This window comes from Polypterus senegalus, chromosome 14 (genome assembly GCF_016835505.1).
Source record: "Polypterus senegalus isolate Bchr_013 chromosome 14, ASM1683550v1, whole genome shotgun sequence".
Classification (NCBI taxonomy): Eukaryota; Metazoa; Chordata; class Cladistia; order Polypteriformes; family Polypteridae; genus Polypterus; species Polypterus senegalus.
In genome coordinates this window covers 15,794,638-15,809,155 of record NC_053167.1, presented here as the reverse complement: position 1 = coordinate 15,809,155, position 14,518 = coordinate 15,794,638, and the positions used below count along the sequence as shown (strand labels likewise).

Below are 14,518 nucleotides of genomic sequence, written 5' to 3'. Positions count from 1 at the left end.
TCTGCTGATAACCCTTCATAATGAAATTCTTCAATAAGATTTAGACATAATATGTCTTCTTTAATTAAGAACTTATAGTGAGGAAAATGTTAAAATTTATAAGAGCTGAGAGAGCAGGAAGTGTGTCTGACAAAAGCATTTAGAAGACAGAGAGGTGAGAGGACTGTGGTCTTATTAGAAAATGGTTGATAGGAGGGTGTGACTTGAAAGAATCTCATGGCAATATTCTCATCTTGTGGGACTTGAAAAAATCTTTTCTAAAAAGTCTCGTCTCCTAAAAAGACAAGTTGCGTCGAAAGATTTTTTTTTATATAATAGAGAGATATTTTTTACACAAATGGAATTACATGGCAGATTACATGAATTACTCAGGGTCAGTAAGTAATTATCGGTTAGCTTTTGAGCTGGTAGTTTCCGGTTCAGTCTCTTAGCCACTACACTTCACTAATGTACCATTCAGGATTGAATGAGTAGAATGAGTAGCAGGCACTTGAGACCTTCCAGTTTGATTTGCTTCAATTAAGACAAACCTAGACTCTCCCAAAGCTCCATGAGACTAGCTAAACAACTTTTAAAAGTCATCCTCCTGATCCAAAAATGCTTTGGCGTTTCCACCTTAAGTCACAGCTACACCCCAAGAGTCACCCATGCAAAGCACACCACTCCCAAAGCAAGCTCAGAGACGTTCTGGACTTTCTTGTACCTTTGCATCTTGAGTCTCTGATACTTCTGTCTGGAGAGAAGCAGACAACAAAAGCATTTGAATGGATTGCTTTGCTTGAAAATCCAGTAAAGGCACATTACTTCTCTGTTATTTATTTATTTATTTTTTTGAAAACTAAACTTTCCCAATAATATTTTGGCTCTGTGGGTTCTAATAATCATATGCATATGTCATTCAGTGCTCAGAATCACCCAGGGTGTACCATCATGTCAGGAGAAACACATTATTAAGCAATACAACAAATGAGTAAAGCCAAGGATATTTATATATTAATGTGTTTAAATAAAATGTGTTTAATAATTATAGCCCAAAGTTTTTTTCATTCAATCTTTAATTTGCTTAAATTTAATCTATTATAAAATTAGATTCTATTAACCATCATGCAACACTTAATACACCAGACTCCAAACATAACCACACACACAGCATCCTTCTCTCCTGTTTACCATCATGGTTTGTAATCAATAATGTGGCAGTGCTGTTCTCAGCTAAAAGCAATGAAAAATGTTAATCAGCAGTTCAGCAACAAATGAATATGAAAAACTGTCACCATTTTAAAGCACTTTTATGAGCACAGAAGCTTTCTAATTCATGGTGAACCAGAAAAATGATTATTATTTGTTTGTTCACCTTGGGAGAATTTAAGTGGCAGTCATTAATAAGCCATCTTGTGTTCCTCTTTAGTTAGACGGGCTGTTCCTCATGATTATTTGTTGTGTACTTAATATAAAATGCTTGCACTTTACTAAGGATGAGACAAACCTTTTGTTTGAAGAGTTTACTGAAGGGATTTGGAGAGCTCTCTTTAGCTGGCTTCTGCTTCACCTGGCTTTCCAGCTCATTGGGTGTCTCCTTCTGTGGGTCCACTAGGGTACCTTTCTGTTTGGGTTGGACTTCAACATTTTTGTTTTCCACCTTACTGGCTTCTTGCACAGATGTGGGAGCTGCATCAACTTCTTGAGTCCCCTGTTGGAAACTCCAGTGAATTTTACAGCAATATTGATTTGACAAAAACATTAAGGAGTATTACAGGCCAGGGCAGTTTTCTTAGTGAGCAATTCTATTCTGGATAAAAACATGTAAAGTCAATACGCACATTTTTATTGTTTCATAATAAAGATGTTCACTGGGGAATAAACATTTTAGTCCAAAAAAGACACTGTAATTAATTTAAAGCGACTGAGTCGTACAAATGTAAAGAAACATCATGGAGGAACTCAAGCTCACACTTATACTTAACATAAGGGAACAGAACTGAACTTTGAATTATGCTATTCTGACTTAGATTTAAGGCGGCATGGTGGCGCAGTGGTAGCGCTGCTGCCTCGCAGTTAGGAGACCCGGGTTTGCTTCCCGGGTCCTCCCTGCGTGGAGTTTGCATGTTCTCCCCGTGTCTGCATGGGTTTCCTCCCACGATCCAAAGACATGCAGGTTAGGTGGATTGGCGATTCTGAATTGGCCCTAGTGTGTGTTTGGTGTGTGGGTGTGTTGGTGTGTGTCCTGCGGTTGGTTGGCACCCTCCCCAAATTTGGTTCCTGCCTTGTGCCCTGTGTTGGCTGGGATTGGCTCCAGCAGACCCCCGTGACCCTATTCGGATTCAGCGGGTTAGAAAATGGATGGACTTAGATTTATCATCCACACCACACTAATTTGCAGTGTACACCAAAATGAGAGATAAATTACAGAAACAGCAAAGAGTGGATGTCACTGAAAATAGTAATACTAAAAATATTCTGTTTAATTTTTACCTCTACTAATATCTGTTATTTGCTCTACAAAGCTAATTCTTGTGAGGCCCATGACAATACTAAATAGTTCAATTTTAAAACTGCCCATAGATCCAGGTTGCTGCCTAATCCCTATCTGCAAGAATTCTGTAGGTTCTCCTTGTGTTCATTTTATTTTTTTTTACAAGTAATCAGATAACTTCCACATTAGGAAAGATAGATAAATTAAATTGATGATTCTGAATTAAGCATGACTATGTGTATTGACAGTTTTCAAGCGTGTCTAGAGCTTTGTGTTTTGTGATTTGCTTGATGCTTCAAGGACAAAAATCGAAGGGTTTAGGAAGTGATGGACACATTCAAAGTCTATCACAGTCACTGCCTGTATGCTGTTTGCATGACTGTATTATGTTTGAATAACGTGCAGTGAATACACTTGACTTGAGCATTCCTAGTTTTCAGACTCTTTCTCTGTACATTTAGCATTCGTCTGGTCAGAGGTTGATGCGCTTGTTGCTTCCTGAGCAGCTCTTCTTTTCTCCAACCTAGCGGCCCACTTCTACTCTTCTTTCATTGGCATTTTTTCAGGTTAAAACTGATTAAGTCAGTTTTTGTGGTGCAATTACTTAGTATGTTTTGTTTAATTTTTCACTTAAGCTGGCACTTAAGCCTTCAATCTACCTCAAGAATGATTTAAGATATGAAGAGGTAGGGAAGTGGTGGCGAAGGTGGTAGGGATGAGAATGGCGCTCGTATGCATGTGGCACATGGCCGCCCTGATGCCCGCTGCCTAAAGTTCATTCTACAATAAAATAAAATAAAAATAAATTTGGAGGTCAATTATCACCTCAAAAGTAGATAGTAGACATCACGTGGTATATTTGTACCAAATTTCAGGTCAATAGTTCAAACGGTTTGCAAACTACAGGTGATTTAAAATCCTGAACAGATAAACGGACATCCACTGTAGCGTATTATATATAAAGATGGGTGCTGTATCTTTCCACCCACATCCCTAAGATGTGCATATTAGGTTGTGCAACTATAAGAGGCAGTGTGACCATTCATAGACACTACGATAGACTGGTATTACATAGGCTCCACTTCTATTAAATCCTGAAGAGAAGTCAGAAAATAGATCTACTGGTTAATATACTCATTCTTCCAAAAGAGTCTTTGCTCACCAAAGTAGTTTCCTGCAGCAGTGTGCACAAAGCAAGAGCCTTAAAGGAGACATATTCTCGGTAGAAAAGTAAAAGGAAGCAAGTGTTCTTGACTCCAGTCCAAGAGAATCACACAGTTTGTCATATCAGATAATGCGAACTTCATCCCCACAGATGAGATTCGGGTGAGATTGTCCTGATGTATCTATTACATTTTCAACTTGATATGTTATTCCACACTTAATTATTAGTGAGAAATTGTGATGAATAGCAAGTAGAACTACTCCAGGCTAGAGTGGAGTTTTGTATAAAGCATTCTACGTTTTTGTTTTCTTTATATCACACACTGTATGTGTACACTGTATTTTGAATCTTTTTAATGCATATTAGTTCAGTTCTGTTTTGGAGCATTTTTAGGAAAGCCATACACACACTCACAACCAGAAGATGGCTGATCTGAAAAACAATTTTACTTACATTTGATCTTGTATCATCTGCTTGTGACCCATCCTTTGATGACTGTAAAACATGATAGAAGACTGTCATTATTTTTTAATTCTTGGTATCAGAAAATACAAAGATAAACTAGTTAAAGGCCTAGGATTACAGCAAACACGTGCAGTGTCCGTCTTTAAAATATTACCAGCATTTCAGAAATGACCCTTTTCATGGGCTACAATAGGCTATATACACAACCTCTTCTGGAGCTTCATGACTTCAGGTGCTGATATCAAAATGATCTAGATGTAGCATGTTTCACCCAATCGCTTCAGGACGTGCCAAGAGTTAACAGTAAATGATGTTAGTCACATTATTTCAACATTGTGCCAAACGTCAGGAACTAAAAAGGAGAAGGGCTTCAAGCTACATGTCTCAAGCTACATCCCAATTATGAAGGTAAGATCCGGATGTATTAAAAGCTTGTGTTTACTATGAACTGACATGGGATAGATATGTTATTACATTAAGCTTCTTTAAAAAAAACATAATTTCAGGTATTAGTTATTATACTTTATTCAGTGACAGGTGAATATGTATGTAAGCTTAATACTGCAATGGCACAAGACATGTAATATTAGCCAGGAATGAATCACCAAAAGAATGAGCTGGCATTACATCTTCAATTACAGGAGCACTAATAAAAATGGCAGTTCTGCACAGTCGCACATGCTTTTCCAAGCAGTGCAGCAAAAGGTAACTTGTCTTTTTAAGGAAAAGAACCATGTAAAGAGCAGAGAATCTATCAATTGGGGTGCCGATGCTATACAGTCCCTGACAAAAGTCTTGTCGTTTGTGTAAAAATTGACCTGAAGTGCCACTAAAATATATTTCTAATCAAGATTTTGTTACAAGAAATGGGTCATTTTAATCCCTTCAGCTTTTGTAATAATGTTTCAGTGCAAAACGAAACTGACAAAAAGTATTCTAATATTCACAGCTTGGTAAAGCCCATTGAGTCAGTTTTTGGCAAGACATAAGTGTTGTCGCCTTGTCATATGAGCTTCACCTGTGACTAATAATGGATCAATTAGGTCTCAGGTGTGTATAAAAAGAACCCCAGTACACTAGACCTTCACATCAACTGCAACTAGACCTCTGCAAACATGCGTAAGATTCACCCTGAGACTAAAATGTTGATTATCAAGAGGCTGAAGACCAAATCCACTGCTGATGTGGCAAACACCTTCAGTGTGTCTCAACGTCAAGTTCAGAGGATAAAAAAAGATTTGAAGAGACTGGAAACATTTTTGACAAGCCCAGGTCAGGAAGACCCCGCAAGACAACTGCTCGAGAGGACTGTTTTTTGGCTCAAAAATTCAAGGCCAGCCCATTTTCCACTGCAGCAGAGTTCCACGAGACCTGGTCACCTGAAGTCCCTGTGTCAACCAGAACAGTTTGTCAGATTCTGTCTCGAAATGGCCTCCATGGTCGAATCAGTGCCCGTAAGCCAGCACTAAACAAAAGACAATTGAAAAACCGTGTGGCATTTGCCAAGGTGCACGGCCTGCTAAAAGGATGGACGCTGGAAAAGTGGCAGAAGGTGGATTTTTCAGATGAATCTTCTGTTGAATTACACCACAGTCACCGCAAATATTGCTGGAGACCTACCGGAACCCGCATGGAGCGGAGATTTACCCAGAAAACAGTGAAGTTTGGTGGAGGCAAAATCATGGTCTGGGGTTACATCCAGTATGGGGGTATGCGAGGGATCTGCCGGGTGGAAGGCAACATTAATAGTCTAAAATACCAAGAAATCTTAGCTACCTCTTATATTCCCAACCATAAAAAAGGCCAAATTCTGCAGCAGGATGGTGCTCCATCGCATACTTCCATCTCCACATCAAAGTTCCTTAAAGCGAAGAAGATCAAGATACTCCAGGATTGGCCAGCCCAGTCACCAGACATGAACATCATTAAGCATATGTGGGGTAGGATGAAAGAGAAAGCATGGAAGACGAAACCTAAGAATATTGATGAACTCTAGGAGGCATGCAAGACTTTGCTATTCCTGATGACTTCATCAATAAATTGTATGAATCCTAGCCAAACCGCATGGATGCTGTCCTTAAAGCGCATGGAAGTCATTCAATATATATAAATTTGGATCTCACAGCACCACTACTTAATTTGCTGACATATTTTTGGATTTGCAGTAAAGTTGTTCATTTTCTGTATAGGCGACAAAACTTTTGTCTTGCCCAAATTTGACCTTTCTGTCTTCATTAAATGATAAATCTTTTTTCAGTGAAACTAATTTATTTCAGTGCATTAAACATCATTTGGGAGGGCTTTAGATTTTCATATGAGCTATTTCTAACACCAGTTGATTAATTAAAAGTCAGGTTAATAGCAGGAGTTTCTACAAAATAGAGAAGCGACAAGACTTTTGTCAGGGTGTATTAACATGAGTGTTCTGGACATCTTACCTCGTAAAAAAGCAAATGTCTCTGTCTGAGAAAACAAAACGGTGAATTCCAAAACACTGCTTTGTTTGCTCAGCTGGAGAATCTCCTCTTTGAGGGACATATTTTCATCAAGCATTAGGTGGACAACTGCAGGAGCCAAAGCATAGTCATGGACCTTGTGGATTTTACCATCCTCTTCCTCGCCTAGTGTGTCATCCTCTATCAGTTGCTTTCTACTCTCCTAAACCCCTGGGGTTGAAAGTGGAATGGAGCAATTCGTCTACAAAAACAATGCAGGAGTTGCTCCCTTTTTCAACAGTTGCTGCCCCATCTCAGACCTTGGCTAACGAAAATTCTCTTTTTTAAAATGCCAGCCACAAACTTGAGAATGGGGACTAAAATGTAAATCTCTCTGCAGATAGCAACAATACAATTATATCAGGTTTTCGCTTCAGAGGGAAATATATGAAAACTAAGTATCTTGTTGTCCTTACTGAAACCTGAAAAGGGACACAACAATGTTCATCTGTAGAACTATCTGTATGCTGTAACTTACACTTCTTTTTCTTTGACATTTTCACCACTGAACAAAAATCACGACTGCAGTATGGACAATGAAAGTGACTGAGCTGGCTGAGATTTGATTGGAAGTACGTCAGCTGTACGGTATGCATATAGCCTATATGACCTATTGGTACCTGGCATGGCAAGTATACCTCCTTAACTGACTGGTTTCTGTACAATTGCCTGATAGACTTTAGTGTGGGGGCGTATGTTTGAGTTGACTATGTGATGACACGACATCCCACACAAGTTTGTTCTTAATGTTGCCTGGCTGGTTTCTTTTCTACCCATGACCTTTTATTGGCCTACAATATTTTGGGAAAAGGAATAGGAATGAAATTATTAAAAATATACAGAATAGGGAGAAATACTTTCCTTTACAAATAGATACCCAGAGTAAGAAATTAACAAATGAATTTTTTTTTTAAATGTTTTATATTGTGTTTCTATCTTGTAATGTGCATTATGATGGCTGAGTGTGCTGTACTGGAATGTAACCTGTTGTCACGTGTGAGCACATAAGGCTTGCCTTTCCGAACTCATCAGTAGTAAACAATTCTACACTGGGACACGAGGGAGCGATGTCGCTGACAGGGTCATCTCTTCTTTCTCCCACAGTATGGAGACACTACCCAAGGAGAGCAACTGACTAACTGCCTAATTAACTGGCAACTAACTCTGCCTCCTCCAACATTAAGTCGAGGAACTCCCGGCAGGAGTCGTCTTATTCCAGAGAGAGCAGACAACAGAATGACTCTCATATCCTAATTACGACCTTCTACAGAGCATTGCACCATCCTGAGTTTTGCCTTATTTTGACCAGCTTTTTATATTTTGTTGTAGTTTTACACTTAATCCGAGCACCTGTTTATTTTGGCACTCTGAAAATATTTAAAGGGGCGGCCCAGTTGGTATCCCATCATTTCTTTGTGGACAGTGAGTTCCCACAGTCGACAACACCATTTAAGTTCAACTTCAAATTCAGGTTTGCACCCAGTACTGACACTACTGACTTTGATCTACTTTGACTCACTTCTTGAATAAGCAAACTTAGTAAACAGATGAATGAATAATTGAATGTAATACAAGCCCCTCAGTAGCAAGAATAGGGGCTTTGTTTCAAGTTACAGTGACTAATGTATATGGAAGAAGAATATTATTGTGATAGTGAAGCTTATCTTTTCAATTAGCCATACACATGCAGAAGGAAGGAGACTTTTCCTGCTTATCTATGTAGTGAATGCTTCCTCCTGCTAGACTAAGTAATATAATAAACATGATACACAGTATATTCTAGCCGCATGAGGGCACAGTGATGCAGGGTTCACTCTGATCTTGATGTGGTGTACTAACTGAGAATCTTTGAAAACAGGGCTAAAAACTTGCATGCATTGGTTCCACTCAATCAGCCGTCTGTAAAGTGCTAGATTAGGGAAGGTATATCATGAAAATACAGAGAGGCAAATGTACCCCAATGCAGTAGGTGACAGAGGGGAAACCCATTATGTTACTTTTATGGCAGCTTAATGCCAGTGAAAGTGGACAATTGACATATAATCAGACGACTATAACCTAGAATTATTGGTTTAAATTAAGCCATGTGGGGGAGTCCTAAAGGCATAGCCTTGGGAGATCCGTATGCCTTTCCTGACCCCAGAACTGATTCCTGGGGTTTCTTGTGCAAGTACTTCCTGGCTGAGCTTAAAAGTCACTTCTGGCGATTGGGTCATTGAGTGTGGCGTAAGGAGGAAGAATTCGATGAGAGAAAGTGAGAAAAAAATAGTAGTGGAGGCTAAATCAATAAATAGTTATAAAATAAAAATCTATACTCCTGCCGTATATAAGCATTAAATGACAATTTAAACATCCTCGATAAAAACTGTCAGGAATTAAATACATATTTCTAAAAATGGTTTTCAATTAAATATATAAATAAATGGAACACCTAAGGCAGAAGTGAAAAGACACGGTTAAGACATTCTGGCTTTGTTCACACTACCATGACATTTTTAAAACCCAGAAATGGAGACTTTTCAAAACACACTCCAGAGCCATATACTTCTGAAAATGCCAGCTTAACGTTGCAATGTAGACTGGTGAAAATGTAGACTTTTGAAAATGCACACTCTTATCAAACTTATTATGTAGTCCTTCCATGATTAGATCCTGCTCATGACAACGTCTCATTCCTTGATTAGTCACCCTTCATGGAAGAAAAACATGTTTCATTAAAGCAGACAGAGAAGTGTTGCATTGCATGGCACTTTCATGGTTGTGTTGCTTATATGTATACATCAAAATGATGTTTTGTTCAGCTTGAATGCTGCATTATATTGCATACATGCACAAAAGGTAAATCATCTAATGGTCGCTGCAGTTTTTCACTTATCCCCTGGTTGGCAGTGTTGCCATCCCTTTCAATGAATTTTCTACCGGCACACATAGTACATGTGACCTTCTACATCATATATGTTTTTAGCTGTTTTAGTATGGATGAAGATACTTCAAAAGCGATTTGAAATTGCTATTTTAGTTTAAAAACTAAAAAAAAATTAAAACATAGTAATATGGATGCAGCCATTATCTGCGAGATGAGATGAATAAAAGAAAAGAAAGCTATGATATCCTAGCAATTGCAGAGCAATAAGCCTATGTCAAATATGTCAGATAGGTTCAGTGATTATCGTTATTTTTAGTTTTTTAGAGTTAAGTCCTTTACCTAGTCAATATCTGCATGGACTCATTCTAAGTGAATTTGGGTTTTGCTTGGGAAAATTAATAACTATACATTGTGCAAGTGTAAGTAAATGTGTGAGTGTGTCTTGTGTTAGATTGCCTTCCATTCTAGGCCAATTCCTCCGTTTTTTCCAATGTTGCTGTAGCTGGTGAGGCTCTGGCCCCCCTACAATCCTAAACTGGGTTAAGTGTGTTTGAGAATCTTATATCAGAAGGCAAATATAACAACTTTCTGATCAACTTCATCCTGTATAAGATTATGCAAACTATCATACGTAACAATATTAAAAATTAGGAAAATATTGCCTAGACATTTTTGAACAATCAACTAGTGTGCTAGACAAAAGAAAGTCATATGACTTTGAATGCAATATTTCAAGCTTGCGGTCAGTGTGTAGAAGCAAATAAAGGGCAAGTAAAATGTTCACTTATATTTCAAAAATGTCTGAATATTAATTACAGGACATTATGCTCATAGTATACAATGGGCTTGTTAGACCACATCAGAAAGGAAGTATTATGTGCAGTTCTGGATACAACAGACTTGGCAGAACTAGACACTGAACAGATAAGAGCAATCAAGAGTATCCTGGGTCTGAGTTGCTTGTTCTACATTAATAATATGTTAACCTGTGTAGTTTTGAACAGAGAAGAGTGAATTAGGACTTGATCTAGGTCTTCAGTATTATAATTTGATATCAATACAGATCAAAAAGATTACTTGTTGTTATATGCTGTAGTGAATCTAAAGGACACCAGAGGAAATTAAAGAGAAGTGCATTAAAGGTAGAAACCAGGAATCACGTCTTTACATAAAGGTTAATGGGAATCTGGATCAAACTAATGAGTCATATATTAAAATGGAGACCATGAGACCTTTTAAAAAAGTAGTTGGGTGGGATATTAGAAGATATTAGGATAAGCTATTAGCCAAGGCCTTCTCCCTTTTGCAAAAAAATTTTCATATTCTTATGATTCCTAGGTAACAATCTAGTCCTATGTATAATTTTGTATGAATTTTCAAACAAATTTTAATTCAGTAACTTTTGAAGAAAATTAGAAGTGTCAGAATTTGAAGTTTCAGAGGGGAACATTTTTTTCTGTACACTGGGTGATTTTTTTCCCCCTTAGGCAAGGAAACATGTAAATATTAAATGTAAAAATCAGTAGATGAAGCGGCAATAGGCACCCATTGTTGGGACTGGGGTGATAAGTTGAAAGGCAAATTTCTTGAATAATCCTGTTACTGATTATTCTGATGGTTGTCTACAGGATATTTGGTATTTGCTGTTTTGCAAAACAGTCGCCCACTTTGAAGTTTGAACTGCTTAAACATACAAACGATAAAAAATTGTAATAACAGATCTGTTCCATCCTTGGCAAATGTTTGTATTTACCTGACTTGGAAATTAACATGGCTGGGGATATTGGTTTCTAATCAGCGCATGTGTACTCATTGATAGTTGGCAACAATACTTTTTGTTAACCTGTGTTTACATTATTTGTTAAGCCCAGGAATTTGGTATGTGCCATTGTTGATCTAGGCAGGGACTGAAGCAGATTTAAACTTCTGGGCAGGAGAAGGCACTGGAATGTGGGACGGTCTGCTGAGAACGCTGTCAAGACCACTCACTAGAGCACAGGGGCTCACTGGCAGACAAGGGTACGTGGCTGGTATGACGTGAGGCACAAGGACGGCAACATTTACCTCCAGGACGGAAGAGACAGTTCCACAAGAAGACTCCGGTTGTGGGTTCAGTGAGAGAGGGAAACCACATGGAAGGACCGATCAAGGCTGGCTTTGGATAGGTCAATACAAGGAGCCCAAAGTCGGAAAAAGAGAACAATGAAGAGATGCTGACAGGGATTCAATGATATGACAAAACGTCTGTTGGGAAACAAGTGCCTGGTGGACAGTTGGACGATTACTTGTTTGAGGTAACAGAGTGCACAAACTGTACTCTGCACCACTAAAGGTTGTATCCTCCACTTCATGTTTTTAATTTAGAGACTTTTAGAGTGTAGACTGTGTGCTTTGCTTTTTGAAAAAAGGGTTTTTACCCTGATATTGTTAGATTTTTATGTTTATCTTTTTAATGTACTTTATATTGTCTTGTGTAATAGACGTTACTGTTTCTTTTCCTGAAATTGCTGCTGTGTGTTTCATTGTGTGTTCACTCACTGCCCAATTTAAAGAAACCTTTGTGCTATTATCGGTAAATTTCAAAAGTTCCCAGTCTCTTAATAAAATTGGGTGGCATAGTCAGATATTTTACTGGTGTCTGCATCATCAAGTCCTTCAAATCCAAAGAGGACTGTTTCACTTATGTTAGGTAGAATGCCCAGAGGGGACTGGGTGGTCTCATGGTCTGGAATCCCTGCAGATTTTATTTTTTTGTCCAGCCGTCTGGAGTTTTTTTTTTGTTTTTTCTGTCCCCCCTTGCCATTGGACCTTACTCTTATTCAATGTTAATTAATGTTGACTTATTTTGTTTTCTTATTGTGTCTTTTATTTTTCTATTCTTTATTATGTAAAGCACTTTGAGCTACTTTTTGTATGAAAATGTGCTATATAAATAAATGTTGTCGTTGTTGTAGATTACCTGCAAGTGTGACCAGACAACTGTCACATACGTAACAGGATTCTTGATGATATTACAAAGTGGTTCTGTAACTGGGTGAATAAAACTGAACGGCTGTGCTACAGCTACGGTTTCTTTCCCCATGTATAATTATGTTTTATATGATTGTTTTTATTAATTTTGGATCATTTTTCATATTTTAATGTCTCTTCTGTTAGATTTATTTGTTATTTATGTTCTGCATCGTTAAATGTATGCCATTTCATGTGAGTTGTGGGTGGAGCCACAGTAGGTGGGACCATCCTGATGTCACTACTACTGGGTTCTTCCTTTGCCTTTATATTCAGAAGAGAGGCCCAGCAGTGAAGCACTGGCTTTGTGTTTAGAATTTAAAGGAATTATTGTTGTTTCTTGATTTTGTTCACATGGATCTTTTTGTGCTTGTTTTTAGTAGATTCTGATCCTGTTAAGTATATTAGGACTTCTTCTACAAACTGCGTTTTAGGCAAATCCATGTTTGCCTTATATTTTCCCTGTTTTCTTATTTTTTATATAAATCCATCCTTAATAAAGATCCCAATATGAATTTTGCATACAAGCCTGAGTTTTTACATTTTCTCTCTTTTGTAAGGCGTTTTTGTTAAGTTTGGGACTTTATTATATATTGTGAACTTATAAAGGCACTTCCACATTTTTTAGGCCTGTGTAGGCCACAGACTTCAGGTATCAGCTGTAGGTCTTGCTGACATGAGGTGACCCACTTCTGGACAAGACTATGAAGGTCTTTTGACTGCCTCGCACCATCTTTTCTCCATTTTCCTGTCTCCTGATCAACACGAGCAACTGTGGTACAAGCTAATCTTAGAAAATTTTAGAATATGCTAAAAATGGCTATCAAGTACATCTGTATTGGTATTTTTACATAGAACTTTGCAGACTTCTGCAACATTAGAAAGCATAGGAGGAACCAAAAACAGTGATAAATATAGGGTTTTTGAGTTTAATCAATGTTGTAGGACAAAGAGAGGCAGCTGGGCAACTCAAAATGACAACCTGGTGTGCTTTGCAATTTTTATAAAGGATGGAGATCACAACTTAAGTTCAGTTTATCTTCTCAAATATTTCTTTAAACTGCACACAAGATGCAAGCATGATGAAATACCAATAAAGTACATGTGACACAATGTTTTTTAAATTTTACAGTCTTCATCATGCATTTGTTTAAGTTGCCATATGACGTTAGAAGTTAGAAGAGAGACAGATGATGTAGAGACAATAAAAGAGATGATGAAAGCATATGGATATTAATTTTCTTTCTTTCCTTCCTTCCTTCCTTCTTTCTTTCTTTTGAAATTCTCATGTCCTGTCAGGAGCTTCATTGCCTGGGCTCGCCATGATGGATAAGCTTTGTTCTGAGCCAGGCTCTGGATAACTTTTTTGTCCAAGTCATGTAGAGTTTATTGAAGTCACTGTAGTATTTCCTACTTTGCAAATATTTTGAAGAAGATAAAGCACCTTGTTTGTTTTTCTTTATTTTAGTCAGGTTCAGTATATGTTTACTTTAATTTTGTTTGTCAGGAAAAAAATCAGCTCTTGTCAAATAATACAACATTAATTTACTGTATATTTTAGCTTTCTAAGACAACTATCACCCAAAGGAACCTTACAGCACGAAAACAGCTTTAATTGTTTATATGCAGTATCGTTCTACCAATGGAGCTGAGGAAAGCTAATCAATTTGGTTAGATTTCATAAAGTGAGTCAGAGCGGTTGAACCTGCACACTTTGCTGCACTGCCTGAGCTCACATTGATAGTGCTGTTGTACATGCACACATCTACACAGGTACACATCTAGTACCTTTTTATTTTTAAATTCATTATTTTATTAGTAATGTAGTGCATTTTCCACAATAAGATGATTAGGATGATTGAGCAATCTAAGATGCATAAGATGCAAAGTACAGAACTTATAAAGATAGAAGATCACTGCAAAACACTAACAAATACAGGTGTGTGTGTAATCCCAGAGATCAATCAACCAAACAGCCATCCATTTTCTTAATTTGTTTATCACCATCATTGTTTTTATTGCTATTACTTTATTCTAATAAATCA

The 14,518-nt window shown here is 37.6% G+C and overlaps 1 protein-coding gene across 5 annotated transcripts in view; it reads right to left on the bottom strand.

The window, feature by feature from the left end:
• bcas1 (brain enriched myelin associated protein 1) overlaps nucleotides 1-14,518 on the bottom strand; it is a 108,698-nt gene that overhangs the window by 13,282 nt on the left and 80,898 nt on the right. For 4 of the 5 annotated variants that reach the window (XM_039734470.1, XM_039734474.1, XM_039734471.1 and 1 more), the window contains exons 8-10: nucleotides 4,092-4,133; nucleotides 1,487-1,690; nucleotides 704-733 (exon numbers count right to left, since the gene is read on the bottom strand). In XM_039734470.1, the coding sequence (XP_039590404.1) occupies nucleotides 704-733; nucleotides 1,487-1,690; nucleotides 4,092-4,133 (276 nt within the window). The remainder of the gene's footprint in view (nucleotides 1-703; nucleotides 734-1,486; nucleotides 1,691-4,091; nucleotides 4,134-14,518) is intronic. The other variant, XM_039734473.1, reaches the window with a different exon arrangement.